The sequence below is a fragment of the Pollicipes pollicipes genome, unplaced genomic scaffold (genome assembly GCF_011947565.3).
Source record: "Pollicipes pollicipes isolate AB1234 unplaced genomic scaffold, Ppol_2.1 Scaffold_7261;HRSCAF=8764_pilon_pilon_pilon, whole genome shotgun sequence".
In the NCBI taxonomy this organism is placed as follows: domain Eukaryota; kingdom Metazoa; phylum Arthropoda; class Thecostraca; order Pollicipedomorpha; family Pollicipedidae; genus Pollicipes; species Pollicipes pollicipes.
In genome coordinates this window covers 15,682,000-15,700,670 of record NW_023597054.1, presented here as the reverse complement: position 1 = coordinate 15,700,670, position 18,671 = coordinate 15,682,000, and the positions used below count along the sequence as shown (strand labels likewise).

At 57.3% G+C, this 18,671-nt stretch overlaps 1 protein-coding gene across 1 annotated transcript; it reads right to left on the bottom strand.

Moving 5' to 3' along the window:
* Nucleotides 1–424: 424 nt before the first annotated feature.
* gry (trafficking protein particle complex subunit 11 gry) lies at nt 425–18,448 on the bottom strand. The gene is given in 22 exon segments (XM_037234921.1): nt 425–1,281; nt 1,593–1,775; nt 2,317–2,536; nt 3,078–3,262; nt 3,264–3,274; nt 4,064–4,198; nt 5,510–5,740; nt 6,218–6,441; nt 6,918–7,081; nt 7,169–7,198; nt 7,516–7,680; nt 8,387–8,594; nt 9,149–9,318; nt 10,043–10,177; nt 12,092–12,233; nt 12,905–13,135; nt 14,048–14,221; nt 14,727–14,903; nt 15,342–15,454; nt 15,456–15,512; nt 16,915–17,165; nt 18,226–18,448. Coding segments are annotated over 21 exon segments (3,252 nt in total). The 5' UTR covers nt 17,146–17,165; nt 18,226–18,448; the 3' UTR covers nt 425–1,215.
* Between the last annotated feature and the right edge of the window lie 223 nt (nt 18,449–18,671).

Genomic DNA, 18,671 nt, shown 5'->3' with positions numbered 1-18,671 from the left:
CGTCCCGGGAGACGTCCGCTCTGGGTCACCGACACACCTCGCCGGCTGGGTAGGCGGGGCGGGAGAGACGGAATGGAGCGCTGGAGGAGGAGCGGGCCGGATTCGACGGGTGGTGTCCCAGGGAAGATATCCGGGGTGGGAGAGCAGAGACTCGTGGGCGCTTCGCAACGGAAGAACAGGCTGCCACTGGTGGAACGGACGCAAAGAGAACGGCACTCGCCGCCGACCGTAGTCAGACGAATCACTGTTCTCGGACTGAACTGGTGACCCCAGTCCGGTACGGCAGATGAGCAACCGGGGATTTATATCCAGCTGGACCGGCCGCCAAAACCCCTTTCCTCAAAGTTACGAGTCGTTTCGTCACGTCATTTGGCGTGGGATAGGCCTCATACCCGTCGACAGGATGCACCAGCAAAATGCGTGATAATCGTCGTGTCTGTAATGCATACATTCGCAATAATACAGCGCACATCAGCGCGTCTCAGTGCTCAAATCACCAGGCCATCAGATCAGGGTTCGCTTGAATACATATCCAATATTTTTCACACACTAGTATGAAATCAATTTGGCATAGCATCCCAGTTACTCCTAAAGACGAAGTATGAACAACCGATTAGAGTTGAAAGATAACAGTGCATTGCATGGTACAGCGCACCCTATGCCCCAGTGCCACCGAAGCCAAACTGGATGGATCGCGATACAGTCAAACCTTGACTAAAACAGCTCGACCAGCCCCCGCTCATCTCACAGCTCTACGCACTCTTGCTTCGACCCTCGCTCGACACTGGAATGCCCCGCGCCATACCCGGCACGTCGGCCTGATGTCACAACACTGAGCTGCTCGCCCGGCACTGGCACCAGCGGGGCTCTCTTCTGACGCTCCGGGCTCGGCAGAGCTCACACGGCGCGCACCTGGTCCCCTGCTCCCTCGGCCGGGCCGTGAGAGCCTCGCTCCTGACGCTCCGGGCTCGGCGGAGCTCACACGGTGCGTACCTGGTCCCCCGCTCCACCAGCCGGGCCGCGAGCCTCGCTCCTGACGCGCCGGGCTCGGCGGAGCTCACACGGTGCGCACCTGGTTCCCTGCTCCCTCGGCCGGGCCGTGAGCCTCGCTCCTGACGCGCCGGGCTCGGCGGAGCTCACACGGCGCGCACCTGGTTCCCTGCTCCCTCGGCCGGGCCGTGAGCCTCGCTCCTGACGCGCCGGGCTCGGCGGAGCTCACACGGTGCGTACCTGGTCCCCCGCTCCACCAGCCGGGCCATGGGGGCCTCCCTTCTCCTGCGGCTGCAACAGCGCACACGGGCAGGCTAGAGCATGCACGGGATCGAGCAAGATGCTCGGAACACGCGCCCGGCGGAACTGTTCAAAGTTGCTCCACACCTCGGATCCGACCGAAATGGGGACGCTCACTGCCGACAGGTGTAAACGCCGAGCGGTGCACTTCACACGGACACGATCATCACCAGTGAACAGGCTCAGAAAAACTAACTTAACCAAAGCTCCGCTTATCACGGCATGACTACGTCAGTAGCACGCCGCTTAACAAGCCCAGAGGTACACCACCACACCGGGCCGAGGAAGGCGGCGCCACTCACCAGGACGTAGACGTGCGTGGGCAGGTGGCGCAGGGCGCCGTCTATAAGCTCGGTGGCCTCGACGGGCGCGCCGTCTCTGTAGAGGGTGAGCCGGGGCCGCGGCAGGGTGACTCGGCCCGACAGCAGCGGGTACAGGTTGTACACCAGCTGCCGACTGCCGCCCGGCACCACACGGAACTGGTACTGCAACGAACACCACGGACAGCGGTGCAGAGCATCTCCGACCAGGTAGGCGGGCAGTCCTGCCACGGACCACATCCAACGGCTACTGTAGCTAACGTCAAAGGCAACACCGGCTGCGCAGCACTGGTGAGACGCGGTCATTGGTTAAGGAACAGCCTGTGAAAACAGTCCCAATCATGGGCAGACACAAAGACATCTCAAGATTACGCACGAACGCACATGCCGATGCTAAAATGATTACGTGCAAGATTACGCACGAACGCACATGCCGATTTGGTTGGCACCGCTTTTCTGAAAACGTCTGCAGCAAACAGTGTGGGATCAGTAAGCTACATTCAAGTCCACATCAACATGAAAAGAACGCGCGCGACGCGTATGACAACTCTAAATTGACAAAAAAAAAACGGCACAACTTCATACCAAATAGGTAATAAAACGTCTCAAGATCTTTCTACAATCACCAGCACACAGTGTCACACATCCGCCCCGAAGCCCCCCCCCCCCCCCCCCCTTCACCACCCGCTTCCGGCCGTGGTCGTACCCGCTTATTGCCGGAGAACATGAACGCCTCGCTGGCTTCCATGTGCAGCAGCAGGCTGAACACCTGCGGCGAGTGGTTGGTGACGGTGTAGCGGACGGGCAGTGGGGTGCGCACGACGCCGTGCGCCGGCAGGCTGACCGAGACGAGTAGAGGCCGCGGCCGCACCTGCAGCGCCGGCGCCGGCGCCACCGTGCTCACTGGTCGACCGTCCCAATCCAGCCTGAGGGGCGGAGAGGTGGAGGGGCAACGTCACGCGCTGGCCACGGTCACGGCACAGCCGGTCGGCGGCGGGCACACGGCATGCTGCAGCGAGATCACACTCAGCTCCAGAGGCTCAGGCATTCACGTTGTATGTGTGTATGCAGGGGGGGGGGGACCTACACAACATTCACTTAAAACTCAGGCTAGCGCGCACGTCTCGCGAAATTACTTTCATGACGTAAAACAACGTTACATATGTACCATTTGGTTAGCACCGCTTTTCTACCTCGATTTTTAATTGAATTGCCAACACGTGTTCACGTGCATATCAATACCTGTAATCAATTTTATAAGAGGGAGGGGGAGGGGACACGCCCCTGGAGATTAGTGCGTCCGTGCGCCCCTGCTTGGCGCAGCTTCAATGTGGTACGCTGCGCCCATAGGATACAACGCATAGAGCGCAAGGATCATGGACGCAAAGCATATCGATCACCGGGAGCGGCTGCAGCAGGGCATAGCCAGATCATAGGAGCCATGTTGTCATTTGTCAGCACGCTGACCTGTTCCAGGTGACGGTGTAGGTGCCGGGCTGGGCGTGGCCGGTCAGCTGCCGGGCGGTGACCACCACACACTCGGAAGCAGACTCCATCGGCTGCAGCACCAGCTCCCGCAGCGAGCCGCCGTCGCCGCCCTCCTCCTCATCCTCCTGGCCGCTCTCCTCGTCCGACTCAGCCGCCACGTCGAACATGGTATCGTCCTGAGGGGTAGCCAGCTGCGTCAGAGGCGGCACGGGGCTGCCTGTCAGACAGCACAGCCGGCAACACCGCCGGCACAGCGGGCTGGTATTAGACGCGTCGACCGCCAACACTTGGCGTGGTGCTACGCGGCTGCTGTCAGTGTTGTTATGCTTGAGATGGTGCCTCTATGGCAACTTTGTGCGGGGGCCATATCTGGGCAGAGAGACGAAGCCGAGAGCGGGTGGCTGCGGTGAGCGGGAGCAGGAGCGGGCGGCTGTGGTGAGCGGGAGCAGGCGGCTGTGGTGAGCGGGGGAGGGCGGCTGTGGTGAACGGGAGCAGGAGCGGGCCGTTGTGGTGAGCGGGAGCGGGCGGCTGTGGTGAGCGGGAGCGGGCCGTTGTGGTGAGCGGGAGCGGGCGGCTGTGGTGAGCGGGGGCAGGCGGCTATGGTGAGCGGGAGCAGGCCGCTGTGGTGAGCGGGGGCGGGCGGCTGTGGTGAGCGGGGGCGGGCGGCTGTGGTGAGCGGGGGCGGGGCGGCTGTGGTGAGCGGGAGCGGGCCGTTGTGGTGAGCGGGAGCGGGCGGCTGTGGTAAGCGGGGGCGGGCGGCTGTGGTGAGCGGGGGCGGGCGGCTGTGGTGAGCGGGAGCAGGCCGCTGTGGTGAGCGGGGGCGGGCGGCTGTGGTGAGCGGGAGCAGGAGCGGGCCGTTATGGTGAGCGGGAGCGGGCGGCTGTGGTGAGCGGGGAGCAGAAGCGGGTGGCTGGTGTGAGCGGGAGCGGGCGGCTGTGGTGAGCGGCGAGGGCGGCAAGACTGACCATGATCAGCTGTGTGGAGCGCAGTCGGACCGTGTGCGGGCCCGTGTTGGTGATCTGGGGGATGAGCAGCACCGTTTGGCCGGCTCCCGCCGCCTCGATCGGCTCCAGCGTCAGCGCAGCCGCCTTCACCGACATCTGACGACACGTCCCGGCCGTGAATCCACGAGCCAATAACCGGACGTCTGAAGACACGTCCCGGCCGCGGACTCACCACGCCGGACATCTGACGACGCATCCCGGCCGTGAACTCCCAGCTAACACACCGGACATCTGACGACACGTCCCTGCCGTGAACTCCCCACACCGGACATCTGACGACACGCCCGGCCGTGAACTCACCAGCTAACACAGCGGATATCTGACGACACGCCCCGGCCGTGAACCCACGAGCCAACACACCGGACATCTGACGACACGCCCCGGCCGTGAACTCACCAGCTAACACAGCGGATATCTGACGACACGCCCCGGCCGTGAACTCACCAGCCAACACACCGGACATCTGACGACACGCCCCGGCCGTGAACTCACCTAGCTAACACAGCGGATATCTGATGACACGTCCTGGCCGTGAACTCACCAGCTAACACAGCGGATATCTGACGACACGCCCCGGCCGTGAACTCACCAGCTAACACACCGGATATCTGACGACACGTCCCGGCCGTGAACTCACCAGCCAACACACCAGACATCTGACAAGTCCCGGCCGTGAACTCACCAGCCAACACAGCGGATATCTGACGACACGTCCTGGCCGTGAACTCACCAGCTAACACAGCGGATATCTGACGACACGTCCTGGCCGTGAACTCACCAGCTAACACAGCGGATATCTGACGACACGTCCTGGCCGTGAACTCACCAGCTAACAGCGGACATCTGACGACACGCCCCGGCCGTGAACTCACCAGCTAACACAGCGGATATCTGACGACACGTCCTGGCCGTGAACTCACCAGCCAACACACCAGACATCTGACAAGTCCCGGCCGTGAACTCACCAGCCAACACAGCGGATGTCTGACGACACGTCCCGGCCGCGAACTCACCACCCAACACACCGGTCACGGCGACCACCAGCCAAGTCAAGGCAAACATCACACAGACCTGGTCATCATCCCATGTCACGGTAACGACAGCGCAACACACCATCATTCACTACACTTTTGGACAACTATGAGGTCCTTCACGGTAAACAAGCGGAAACGTTCCGCGGACATACAGTGAAGGTTGCTCTTAGCTAACCACGTGACACAATCTGGTTCCGTTCTCAGTTCAACTCAAGTTTAAGAACTTCACTTCCAATCTCCACACAGCCACACGGCTGGTACCAACGCCCCAAACGCGCACTACCCGCGACCGCTCCACCCAACGTGCCACTATATCACAGCCAGCACACAACCCCACCAGTCACATCCCGTCACCCCGACAAGGGCCACTCGCCTGGAACGGGTGCACGGCCTCGAGCGTGAACGGCATGCACAGCCCGTCCTTGACATGTGCCGGCCTCGGTCGGCTCCGAGTAGCGCGCCGCCAGCTGCAGCTGCCGGCTGGCCGGCGTCAGGCACTGCAGGCCCAGCAGCTGCTGGGCGACGGCGCGCGGCTGGACGGCGCCGCACGCCAGTTGCAGCGGCTCGGTCAGCGGCCGGGACGTGTCGCCGTGCACCACGAACGCTGCGGCAGGTCGGCGGCGGTCACGGACCGGCCAGCGGTCACAAAGTGACGGCAATCACAGAGCAGCGGCGATCACAGAGTGGCAGCGACCACAGAGTGGCGGCGGTCACAGGGTGGCGGCGGTCACAGAATGGCGGCGGTCACAGCAGATGAGGTCGGGCCGCGTCACCCCGCAGAGGCACGGGACGGAGCCATGAACGGATGAAGTGAGAGACACGAGGAGGTTCCAACTAAAGGCCAACACGGAGTTCGGAGCCACGATGTTTCACGCCTAGGATTTCTAATGTTGCACGCGCTGTTCTCTAGTTCTGGCGTAGTTAAAACATATAGCACACCCCGGACCGCGAAATCAAACAAATGCCAAAATAAAAGAGAGAAAAGACCTACGAAATGGCGCAAAAAGACCCGGACCCTTCCACGACTTCATCTGTTCGCGGGACCCACACATGTCTCATTCCACGCTGCTGGTCGTCTCACTGTTTTTGGCCGTCTCCTCGTCGGCGCCGAGCAGGCTGAGCTCGAGCACGAGGTCGGTGAGCGGGCCGCCCAGGTCGTCACAGGTCATGCGCGCAGTCATCTGGTACACCTCGCCGACCAGCACCGGCGGCTGGTGCTCGGCGGCGAGGGCGAGGCGCGCCGGCCGCGGCACCACCGTGGTGCAGAGACCGCCCACGTCCGAGCGCGGCTCTCCCACCGGCAGGCTGAGGGCGGCGGCGCGGCGGCTGGTCAGGCGGCGGCCGCGAGTGGGGAGCGCCTGCGCCGTCCACCGAGAAAGAGCGTGCGGGTAGCGAACAAGCTGACTTGGCTGGGGCAACGGGCCGATCACACCGCCAGGGTTCGGTAGTGCGCGCGTGCTCAGGCTGGGACCAAATGTTAGAAGCGTTTCCACCGACGCCACTTTCGGTAGATCTTGGGTACCAGTGATACTGGTGCTAAAGGAAGGAGGTGCTTACGGAAGATGATGCTTACAGAAGATGGGAGTGATAAGCTGCATTCCAAAGTGAACGCGGATACCACAGGAATCAAGAACCATTCGGCCAAAAGGGCTGCATTGCGATAGCTCCGCGATGGGTGCCCACTTTCCGAAACATACGTCTTTGAGGTCATGACGCGAAGGCGGCATGCACCATGAAACGGACACAATACGTGCCTCTCCTTCCATGGCGGCCGCTCTCACCCGAACATGCTCTGGTGGAGCTCCTCGTCGCCGAGGCTGATCTTCCAGGAGAGCAGCACGTCCAGTCCGGCGCCGCCCTCCAGCTGCAGCGCCACCGCCTCCAGCCAGACGACTGAGCCGAGCTCCTCGAGCCGCGCGGGCACCTCGACGGAGAGGGTGCGCCGCTCGCCGGCCGCCAGCGGGCCGCCGGCGGCCGCCTGTGCCGAGCGGCCCGACACGGAGACGCGCACCGACGCCAGCGGCAGCGGCGCCGACGTCAGGTTCTGCAGGCGCAGCTCCACCTGCGCCGCGGCCACCGACGACAACTGATGGGTCGCTCTCCGCGTCCAGCAGTGGATACAGATGGGTCCACTGAGGTGTTAGGAATGCCAGGAACGAAATAGAACGGAATAGAAGAAGAAAAGTACCCGGAAAGTAAGACTTTTGTTTGGAAAGAAAAGCTTAATATTAAGGAAGTACTGCCGCCGTTCTGTTTACCATTGCAGCCTAGATAAATTACTCCAGTTTTCTACGCAGATGCGTAACACTTTTATGTACCGTGTCCAGTTTTTCGGACGGGCTTTCTCGCAGCCAGCCTCGGCCTCCTGAGCTAACTTACCTGGAGCGGGCGGCCCTGCTCGAAGCGGGGCGCTGAGAAGGCCGGCTGGCACGAAACGACGGCGTGCCGTCCGGGTAGCTCCAGAGTGACGGGATCGGGAGAAGCGAGCGCCTCCGTCCAGCCCGGCTGCACGGAGCAGCCCGGCTCCGGCTCCGGCGGCTCCCGCTGCAGCCAGCCCACCAGCCATGGTCACACCGTCCGGCTCTGGTCACGCCCCCAGCCTCCGGTCACGCAGCCATCCCACGGCATGGCTTCAGACTCCGGTGCCATGTCACACTGCAGCCACGAGGCCCGGGTCCGATGGCATGGTCAGGCTCAGGTCATGTGGTTATGCTCAAGTCAAACGGCCAGGCTTTGGTCACACGGTCGGGGTCTGATCAGAACCCGGTCACATGGTCACCCCACTTCACGGGTTCGGGTCCGTTCCCGTCACATGGTCACCCTACGTCATGTGTCTGGGTTCGCTCCAGTCACATGGTCACCCCACGTCACGGGTTCCGGTTCGCTCCCGTCACATGGTCACCCCACGTCATGGGTTCAGGTTCGCTCCCGTCACATGGTCACCCCATGTCATGGGTTCAGGTTCGCTCCCGTCACATGGTCACCCCATGTCATGGGTTCAGGTTCGCTCCCGTCACATGGTCACCCGACGTCATGGGTTCAGGTTCGCTCCCGTCACATGCTCACCCCATGTCATGGGTTCAGGTTCGCTCCCGTCACATGGTCACCCCATGTCATGGGCTCAGGTTCGCTCCAGTCACACGCCATCCCATGTCATCAGTCCACGTTGCCGTCACCACGGCGCGGCCCAGTTCCCTGCTCCATCCATGGCGCCGCTACAGTCGGCTGCGGTCGGCTGCGGCCGGCTCACCCGGAGCAGGCGGTGCAGATTGGCGTCGAGCCGCGCGCGCTCCGCCTGGGCGCCGGTGGCGGCCGGCGACAGCAGCGCCGCGCACATGGCCAGGTAGGGCGCCACCTGGCAGCTGAGGTAGGCGCTGCGCAGCCCCAGCCAGGCCACCTGCGCCACCAGCGGCCACCAGCGCTCCGACCGGTACAGCAGCAGCACCTTGCCCAGCAGGCTGCAACGCGCCCCACACGCCAGTCAAGGTACTTCCGACAAAACGCTTCAGACTATACGATAAGATACGCCATTCAAGCAAGAGTCTTACTGAAATGAGGACAGTCGCATCGGAACCACAAACAGGGAGGACGCGTACACCATACCCAGGCAAAACATACATAACTTGAAATTGCATCAAAGAGCGGTCAGTCGTCTAACTGCCCTAGGGTCGTTTGAAATCGGCGTTTGAAATCAGCGTCAGCTCACAACAGAACACAAAAATGACGCCGTCGTGGTTAGTAGCTTGACCAACTTTGACCGAGTGAGGCGCAGTACCAGCTACTTCTATACATCCAAGTGAGTCAGAAGCACAACCTGACAGGCGTAGACACACAAACCAAGAACACCGGGAAGACACGCAATTATCAGCAGCAAATAAAGCAAACCTTGGCATGAAGTTCCAGTGTTTTTTTTTGGCCGAGCACAAAAAGCTGCCACTTCCACCCCCGAGGGTAACTGGGCCCCTGTCGCACGGCTCGCGGGCTATTACCGGCTCAGTTTGCATCCACTCACATGACGGCCTTGTCGTGGTCACCGCTGAGCGCGTACTCCTCGGCCATCTGCACCATGAGGCGCTCCTTCATGCGCGGGCAGTGGTACTTTTTGTAGTGGCTGATGGCGCAGCTCAGCAGCGGGATCACCAGGTTGTGGTGGTTCACCGCACGCTCCATCAGCTGGATCGCCTGGCCGCGGCGGTTAGCAGCGCTGACGGGGCGGCACCGGGACAGCATCCGACCTTCGCTCGAGCATGTCACCCGTATCGTGAACGGTCTTTGTTCCAAGAGCAGTAAGCATCGCTATATTACATAGAACACCGAATACCGAATATATATAATAGCGCTTGCATTCTTAAGGCTCATCTCCCCAGCACTCTTAATGAGGCCCATCCTTACAGCATCCGTGACGTACCCCGCCGCGACTCTCCCCAGCACTCTTAATGGGGCCCATCCTTACAGCATCCGAGACGTACCCCGCCGCGACTCTCCTCAGCACTCTTAATGAGGCCCATCCTTACAGCATCCGTGACGTACCCCGCCACGACTCTCCCCAGCACTCTTAATGGGGCCCATTCACACAGCATCCGAGACGTACCCCGCCGCGACCCTCCCCAGCACTCTTAATGGGGCCCATTCACACAGCATCCGAGACGTACCCCGGCGCGACTCTCCCCAGCACTCTTAATGGGGCCCATCCACACGGCATCCGAGACGTACCACACCGCGACTGCAACTGCAGCCCACGTTCTCACGCCAGCATAAAGGCATAGCATTTGTCTAGTTCCCTCACCAAGACGTCACCAAGCTGCACTTGATTTGCCCGCCTCCCTCAACAAGTCTCCATCTAAGATATCTGCCCAATCCGCCCCCCACCCTACCCACACCACCACTCCATCTGTCCCGCTCTCACCAGGACCCCGAGCTTCTCGCGCTGTGTGTCCATCAGCTCCACATTCCTGCCGGGCGGACGCCACGGCCGCTGGCCGTAGAAGTCGGTGGAGACGATGCTGGCCAGCGGGTCAGGCTCCGGGTACGAGGCGCCCTCCTACAACACCCACCGTCGTGTCAGGGTAACGCTCCAGATGGTGTCATATGGTGTCATGAACCACAGGCCCGGGCGTCACGACACGGTGCATGCGACGTCTCTGCTCGCGGTCCGCAAGCTGCCGGTTGTTGGTAGCTCGCTACTGCTACTGTTGAGAGCTGTCAACCGTTAGCACCTGTGGCAGCTTATCGCGGCTTCGACTGTCAGGCGTTGCCTGCGGTTCGACTATAGGCAGGGGGTGATTCACGCGTGAAAATCCGACGAACACAGAGATCCGGACCAAGACCGATCGCTTCTGAATGCTTTTAAGGCAGCGTACAAAACTAGCAAATCCTCTCGGACCGTGTATGCGCACACGGCCTACGTTCAAGTGATTTCAAGTCAATTATTGTCGGAGTTCTAATCGTGTGTCACCATTTAACGTGTACAGGCTTTACACGATCATACGCTTTTGATCGTAGCGTGTCTACAACCTCGTCACACCCAGGGACGACGTGGCTTCAAGTTCGAGCGGTGGGGACAGAGTGGCCCGACAGAGTTTTACAAAGAGCGGTGGGGACAGAGTGGTCAGGCAGAGCTTTACAAAGAGCGGTGGGGACAGAGTGGCCAGAAAGAGCTTTACAAAGAGTGGTGGGGACAGAGTGGCCAGACAGAGCTTTACAGAGCGGCGGGGACAGAGTGGCCAGACAGATCTTTACAGAGAGCAGTGGGGACAGAGTGGCCAGACAGAGCTTTACAAAGAGTGGTGGGGACAGAGTGGCCAGACAGAGCTTTACAAAGAGCGGTGGGGATAGAGTGGCCAGAGCTTTAAAGAGCGGCGGGGACAGAGTGGCCAGACAGATCTTTACAGAGAATGGTGGGGACAGAGTGGCCAGACAGAGCTTTACAAAGAGCGGTGGGGACAGAGTGGCCAGACAGAGCTTTACAAACAGCGGTGGGGACAGAGTGGCCAGACAGAGCTTTACAGAGAGTGGCGGGGACAGAGTGGCCGGACAGAGTTTTACAGAGAGTGGCGGGGACAGCGTGGCCAGACAGAGCTTTACAGAGAGCGGTGGGGACAGAGTGGCCGGACAGAGCTTTACAGAGAGTGGCGGCGACAGCGTGGCCAGACAGAGCTTTACAGAGAGTGGCGAGGACAGAGTGGCCGGACAGAGCTTTACAGAGCGGCGGGGTCAGAGTGACCAGACAGAGCTTTACAGAGAGCGGCGAGGTCAGAGTGGCCAGACAGAGCTTTACAGAGAGCGGCGAGGTCAGAGTGGCCAGACAGAACTTTACGGAGAGCGGCGGGATCAGAGTGCTCAGACAGATCTTTACAGAGAGCAGCAGGGTCAGAGTGGCCAGACAGAGCTTTACAGAGAGCGGTGGGGTCAGAGTGGCCAGACAGAGCTTTACAGAGAGAGGCGGGATCAGAGTGGCCAGACAGAGCTTTACAGAGAGCGGTGGGGTCAGAGTGGCCAGACAGAGCTTTACAGAGAGCGACAGGGTCAGAGTGGCCAGACAGAGCTTTACAGAGAGCGGCGGGGTCAGAGTGACCAGACAGAGCTTTACAGGGAGCGGCGGGGTCAAGAGTGACCAGACAGAGCTTCACAGAGAGCGGTGGGGTCAGAGTGGCCAGACAGAGCTTTACAGAGAGCGGCGGGATCAGAGTGGCCAAACAGAGCTTTACAGAGAGCGGTGGGGTCAGAGTGGCCAGACAGAGCTTTACAGAGAGCGGTGGGGACAGTGGCCAGACAAAGCTTTACAGAGAGCGGTGGGGTCAGAGTGACCAGACGGAGCTTTACAGAGAGCAGCGGGGTCAGAGCGACCAGACAAAGCTTTACAGAGAGCGGCGGGGTCAGAGTGGCCAGACAGAGCTTTACAGAGCGGCGGGGACAGCGTGGCCCGAGATAGCTATAAGGAGCGACCGGCACACACCAGTTGGAGGGCGGTGGCCGCCTCGCGCCGGCGCCGGCCGTGCAGCGCCGCCTGCTCGAAGTAGATGCCCGGATGCTGTGTCTGGATGGCCGGCAGCCCCATCTGGATGGCCTGCTCAAACACCTCGCCGAACCACTGGTACCTGGCGGCAGCGGCGGTAGCACTCCGTGAGCAATGGCCCAGAAGCCGGACCTGGTGGCAGCCCCATCTGGATAGCCTGCTCAAACACCTCGCCGAACCACTGGTACCTGGCGGCAGCGGCGGCGGCACTCCGTCAGCAATGGCCCAGAAGCCGGCCGTGGTAGCAGCATTCGTAGTACGGCCCGGCCTTGTGGGGCTTCCACAGTGTCATCATTAGGCGTTAAGCATTCACGGAGCGGCGGTGAGCATCGGCTGAGTAGCAACCGAACGGGTTCACAACAAACTGCGACATTTCGGTCATGAGCGGTGCTCATCTCCAGGTGTGAAGTGACTCAGGAACAGCAGACTGCCCCAGCTGCACTGCCACCAGTTACCATCATACACAAAACTGATGCACACGAAACGAAGAGAACTATTCTCTGGCGTAGTCCGTAAGGGCAGCACACGTACATCACCACGCGCGTGGCAGGCCGACACTTTTGCAAAACACAAAAAAGGTCCAAGCCGCCGCATCTTATCGACAAAGTATTACCATTGAGAGCCACCAACAGCCTACCAACGAGGCGAAGTCCCGGCGCGCCGGCACTCCCGCCGACACGCCGTCTGTCGGAGGAGCGACCTGACAGCCCTCCCCTCCCCCGCCCCCCGCCGTGGCAGTCGCCGGTCACTCACTGCTGTCCGAGCCAGCCGCTGTGCTCGACGGTCAGCTCGGCCGGGCCGACGCGCGGCCGGAACAGCTCAACGTGCCGCCGGAAGTGGGCGATGGCGTCGCGCGGCAGGTTCTGCCGGAACGCCAGCCGACACACCTTGAAGCTGAGCATGGCCGCCACCACCTTGATCTCGCACAGCGTCAGGTCGGTGGTGCGCAGCTCCAGCAGGTGCGAATACGCCTGCTGGTACGCCCTGCCGAGGTCATGGCAGGTCAGATCAGATCAGGCAGGGTCAAGTCATGGGGCCAGTTTGTGACGCATATGTGAGCTCACCTGCCGGTGCACCTCAGAGAGGTCATGCCAGATAAACTTGGGAGGGCTGCTGGGCAGGCGCGCCGTCGGTGTAACCTGACGTGGACAGGTCAGGCCAGGGGTGCGGCTCGAGCAAGTGCGAGTGCACTTGCTGACGAGCTCCACGGAGGCCGTGCCAGGCAAAAGCGGCACAACTCCAGCAGATGCGGAAACGCCCGCTGATGCGTCCCACGCCTGATGTCATGTTAGAAAAAGTAGTGGTGCAGCCGAGCACGCGTGAATATGGATGTTTGTACTCCCTAAGGTCAGGTCAGGTCAGGTCAGGTCAGGTCAGGTTAGTTTGGGCTAAAGGCCAGCTCATTAGTGATGCTGGCTGAAATGACCAATGTTCACGCTGGACCGTCAGAAGTCATCTTGTGATCCCATCTTTGCTTCACTTTTAGCTATCTTAACGCATTGCACTGGCATCATTCCAAACACGCCATATATTCTAACAGGGGAAGCTATGGTTGGATCACAACGCGTTCAGACATCGAAACATTAACTCACATTAGCTAGCAAATAGCATTAACTGATCATCAGCCACCTTATCACAACAACAACGGCTTTACGACACTTTAACTTCCTGAGCTTCGCTTCCAGGCTACTGCCTCCCGAATCTCTGCCATCCAATCTCAGCTCTCTCACTGCCCAGCTCCCATCGCTCAATCAACGCTCAGCCACTGCGGCGGCCCTGAATATCGGATCGAGTCGGGTCGCTGCCGTCCCCACACGGATGTCGGGCCGCCTGCGCCCTCACGCCGCCCGTGACGACCCTCGAGGCGAAACAGCCGCCCGCGGCAGAGTAACTCACTTATGCGCCGCCGGCATGTCCTGTCGGACCTCGCAGAAGAAGCCCAGCTTGAACTGGTGTCGCACAAACAGCGCCTGGTGATGGCTCTTGTTGAGCAGTTCACGGTGAGCACGGATCACCTTGACGCGCTGGTGGTAGTACGTCTGCGCCAGCTCGTAGAAGGCGCTCTCCAGCCTGGGGCCAGAAGGGTGGTGGTAAGCCAGCGGAACCGACAGGACGGGGACGGCCTCTCACACTGGAACAAATCAGCACCGCAACAAAACGATCCCCAGCACTACAAGCGCTTGAAAATACTGCTCACTAGACTGCCTTGGTGTAAAATAAATGAAAAAGGGACTACTATGCCATCTCTCGCACCCCTCCGCACGTTTCTACAACATGCCAATGGTTGGCCTAGTTTGGCTCACGCCATACTTCCACACATTTGAATGTCTCAAGGGGTCTTCACTACCTGGGGGTGGTCATCTGTAAAGGCTTATTCACCACTTGAAGGCCTTTGTACGACGCCCAAGATCAGCAGTGGGACACCTATCATCCCGCTTCCCATCCACGCCTATTTCAACGAAACACCGAAGTTGTCAATTCCATGTAATCAGCTAGTCACGAACCAGATCGTACTTTGCACATGCAGCACCCGAACTCGCCACTACCGCAGCCTAAGCCGCTGGGCGTCACTGACCTCATGGCATACTGGCTGAGATGGTCGGTGGCCGGCAGTACCCAGAGCGACTTGGGCGGCAAGTCGCAGACGGCGCAGAGGTCCGCCGCCCGGTCCGCCGCCTGCGGGTCGTCCCCGGACGCCGCCCGCTGCACCAGAACCACCGCCAGCCGAGTCTGCTGCGTCGTCAGCGCCGCCCTAGCGGTGACGGTGGAGATTCTAACTCCCGGGCGGACCACCGGGTCCGAACGATGCTTGAGAGTAGCATAGCGGTGGTGGATGGTGCAACGGCGCAAGTTGGTGTGGGTCGAGTGCGATTCTCACATTGCAAAGTACATGCACATGTTGTGCAGCACAAAATATGTCATCTCTTGATGTTTGAGGACCACATACACAGGTTCTGTGTCGAGTGCAACTGGATCCCTCCAGCTCGATTTTCTATACTTTAAAGAACATAGCTTATTGGTTTGTATAACACAGCTTCGAGAATATTAAGTCATAACATTCGTGGTTTTATATAAATGGTACCTGGGGTTATGCAAGGTTATAGCTGAGCTAATTATCAAAAAGCAGCAACAAACTGCAGCCTGAGCAGGGTCTGCAGCAGAATCCGAGGACCCGCGACAGGGCTGTCACCTGATTGCCTTCACCCGTGATGAGCACTCCAGTTTCTTCTCATTCCACGCAGCATCAGACCAGTCTAAATCAAAGAAAATGATAACAACAGCTGGAAGCTCAAACAAATGCTTTCTTCATCCACCGACGTTTCAGAATTCCCTTCGGAAGAAACCACTCATAAGTGGTCCTCTGCAAAGAGAACACATCATTAATGATGCCACACCAAACACACTTAGATGTAATGGATGTGACTACAATGGATGCCAACCATCCCACTTGCAAGTGTGTGCAAGTATTTGCAAACCGACAAGCATGTGCAGGCATATGTGGCGAACCAACACGTATGTGCAAACCATGAAAATTGCAACTTGCAAGTAAGTAAAATTCAGGAGCAAAAACTACATGGACTAGCACAAAGTGGTTGCCAGAGCTCATCAACAGCTACCATGGAAATTAACATTTCTTTGGTACCCTGCCCTGGTTTCAGATGACCATTTCAGTCAGAATTACATTCTTCCGCCAGCATGTTTATGAACAATGTGGATACCTGCTCTATTTCTTAAGTTCACACAGATACAACAGTGGCCAACCAAAGGTTACACAGTTCACATGACAGCCATGGTAGTTCTGAATGCCATTGTTGCAATCTTGTTTGACATATATTTGACATATATTGTATGACACATATAATGATCTCAACTCTATCGCCCATAACAGACACACAACTACACACTACTGACAGTGGCCAGTGGCCTGACCAAACAGCAGGGGATGGGGTATGGCCCAAACAGCAGAGGGACTCACAGCTATGTGCTGTCAGGGGGCAGGATGGACAAGGTTGATGCAATGGGACTTCAGCAGAGATGTCACACAGCAGTCAGGCTTTTCAAATGATGCAATGGAGCAATGTAACAGCAGTACAACAGGACCTACTAAACAACTGATGATGAAAATGAAAACATGTCACTTGTAAACCACAAGTATTTGAGTGTGAGAGCTGGTAGGGAGTCCTTAAACCCCATTTTGAACATGTTTTGCATGTCTGTCTCATTTATTCATTTTACTCTATGACAAGCTGACAGCGGTTTTGATTTTTATAGCAGCTCACTAGCAATCCGATTTTGAAGACAATGAAAATGAAAAGCTTTTCTCAAGTGTTGCTTTGTGCCCAAAAGTTCTTCAGAGGGCAAGGAATTGGATGCACTGTGACTAGCAGACAACTCAAAAGTCATAACTATAGCCACAACATTTCTCAGTAAACTGTTTCTCCATATAAAGGTGTCACACTATTCACAATAAGGAGGTTCAAGCCTAGTGCCAACTATCCATGCTCGAGGACAGTCTGATACGCGCCACACCTAAGTCATGAAAAATGTCTTTTATATCAGACACAGTGACTAGTTCGCTTCAGGTGGGAGTAAGTACTGAGATAATCTCAGGTAAAATACTCCTTATGTCTAAATGATGATAAAACAGATGTGAGCTTGGTGAGAGTGGAATATAATACACAAAGTTAATATGTCATCTGCGCTTAATGTGTCAGCCAACATACAGTGGGCCAAACTTCACCAACAGGAACCTGATCATATACCTTTGGTTTAGCAGGAGGAAAGTCCTTGTCAGCAGCAATGACAGAGTAGTGGATGCTCAGCCTGTCTGTTTTTCTACTTGCTGTAAAAGCATCCAAAATATGCTTGTGAGTTTCATTGTTCTTAGGATCCAGCCCCACAAACCCAACATTGGCCTGGGGCACTTGCTTCAACTCTTCAGGAAGGTCAAGGCTGCTGAGGTAAATCTCAGCTTTTTCTGACAGTGATGCCATGCTTGATGCAAAATTGTCAGCTGAAACATAAAGGTTAGATGAAACATGTCAGCTGGTAGTATTGCACCTGTTAGTTATCATTCAATACTGACAAGTTTATGCAACCCAGTCAAAGTTATCATCCTGTTCACAATATTGATCCCACAGAACAAAGAATAGCACAATGGTATCATACATCCAGTTTCAGTACTACTATAACTATAAAATAAGGAGCACTTGAGTCCAAGCATGCATTTCAGGTTCATTATTTGTTCCATGCTTTCATAAAAAATGTGCACAGCCCATACACATAAAAAATTTACTATAGATTAACAATTCTTCTCTCAAATATGGAGCATCACATGTGATATCAACAAAATGCCAAGAACACAAACTAGAGAGTATGATATCAACTTGTGTATAGCAGGCATCATAACCTGACTACTTTCTAGGATATCTTAAGCAGAAAATTCCCTATGGTCCCTGTCATGGCTCTTGACAGAATTTCCCATGCTTCATGGCATTGTCCATGTCTCCATGGCTTGGCAAGACCATGACCACCCACAGCATATTGCCCTACTTTTTTGGATGGAAATAGTCAGATTCAACAAATCTATGAGCACATGAAAGTGCAACTTTGGTGTTATCATCCCACATCTTTTTGTTCAGCCAAAATAGACTGAATGGAGCTATTACCATTAAGTGAATGACCAACTTATCAAAAGCATCACATGTTTTTGAGTTTTGACAAGGTTTAGACAAACCAAAAACATGGTGGTTTTTGGATAACAGAGATGGGGATGTATGCTTTTGATGTCAAAACTTCCAGGAGTTGGGAAGGCCAGTAGCCACTAGAATTAAGGTATCGCTTAATCTGCCCTTTCCTGTTCCTGTTCAGGCGGATCATGGACAGACAGATCCGGGCAAATCACCACAGCAAGGAAACAGCACCGTGCACGTAATGGCGGGCAATAGACCCATTGACATTTTAAAATCAGTCTCATCAGACTCCATGCAGGAATGTACAAACAAAAATGAAGGGAGAGGCTCCACATGACCCCAACCCCTGCCCCCCCCCCCCCCCCCTGCAGCCCAACCGACCACAATCGACAGCAACCACCGGATCGCCTTTTTTCATCAAACGCCTCTACTGAACTTGATGCGCCAGATTACGGCTCAGTAGAAGCATATCGTCTTGGCATGAGCATTATTGTTTACTACGGTAACAACTGGATACGGTGTACCGTGGCCACATGTTCGGGCGTAAATGAAGGTAATCCCAGGACTGATCCCCCCATTGCGGCAATGAAACGGCCCGGCACCCGTCCATCGCACAGGTCGTCGACAAGTCAGCTGATCCAAGGTCACCGCAGCCACGGACACCATACACAGGACTCGCTGCAGCCGAGGAGTCCGACGGAGTGACGCTGAGGGGCTCACTTGTCGTGCAAGCATATTGAATGCGTGTTTTATGGTGGTTAAATCATTATATCTATGGCTGCGGTTGGCTTTACTTGCCATGGTCTTGCTTAAGAAAAATGAGCCAG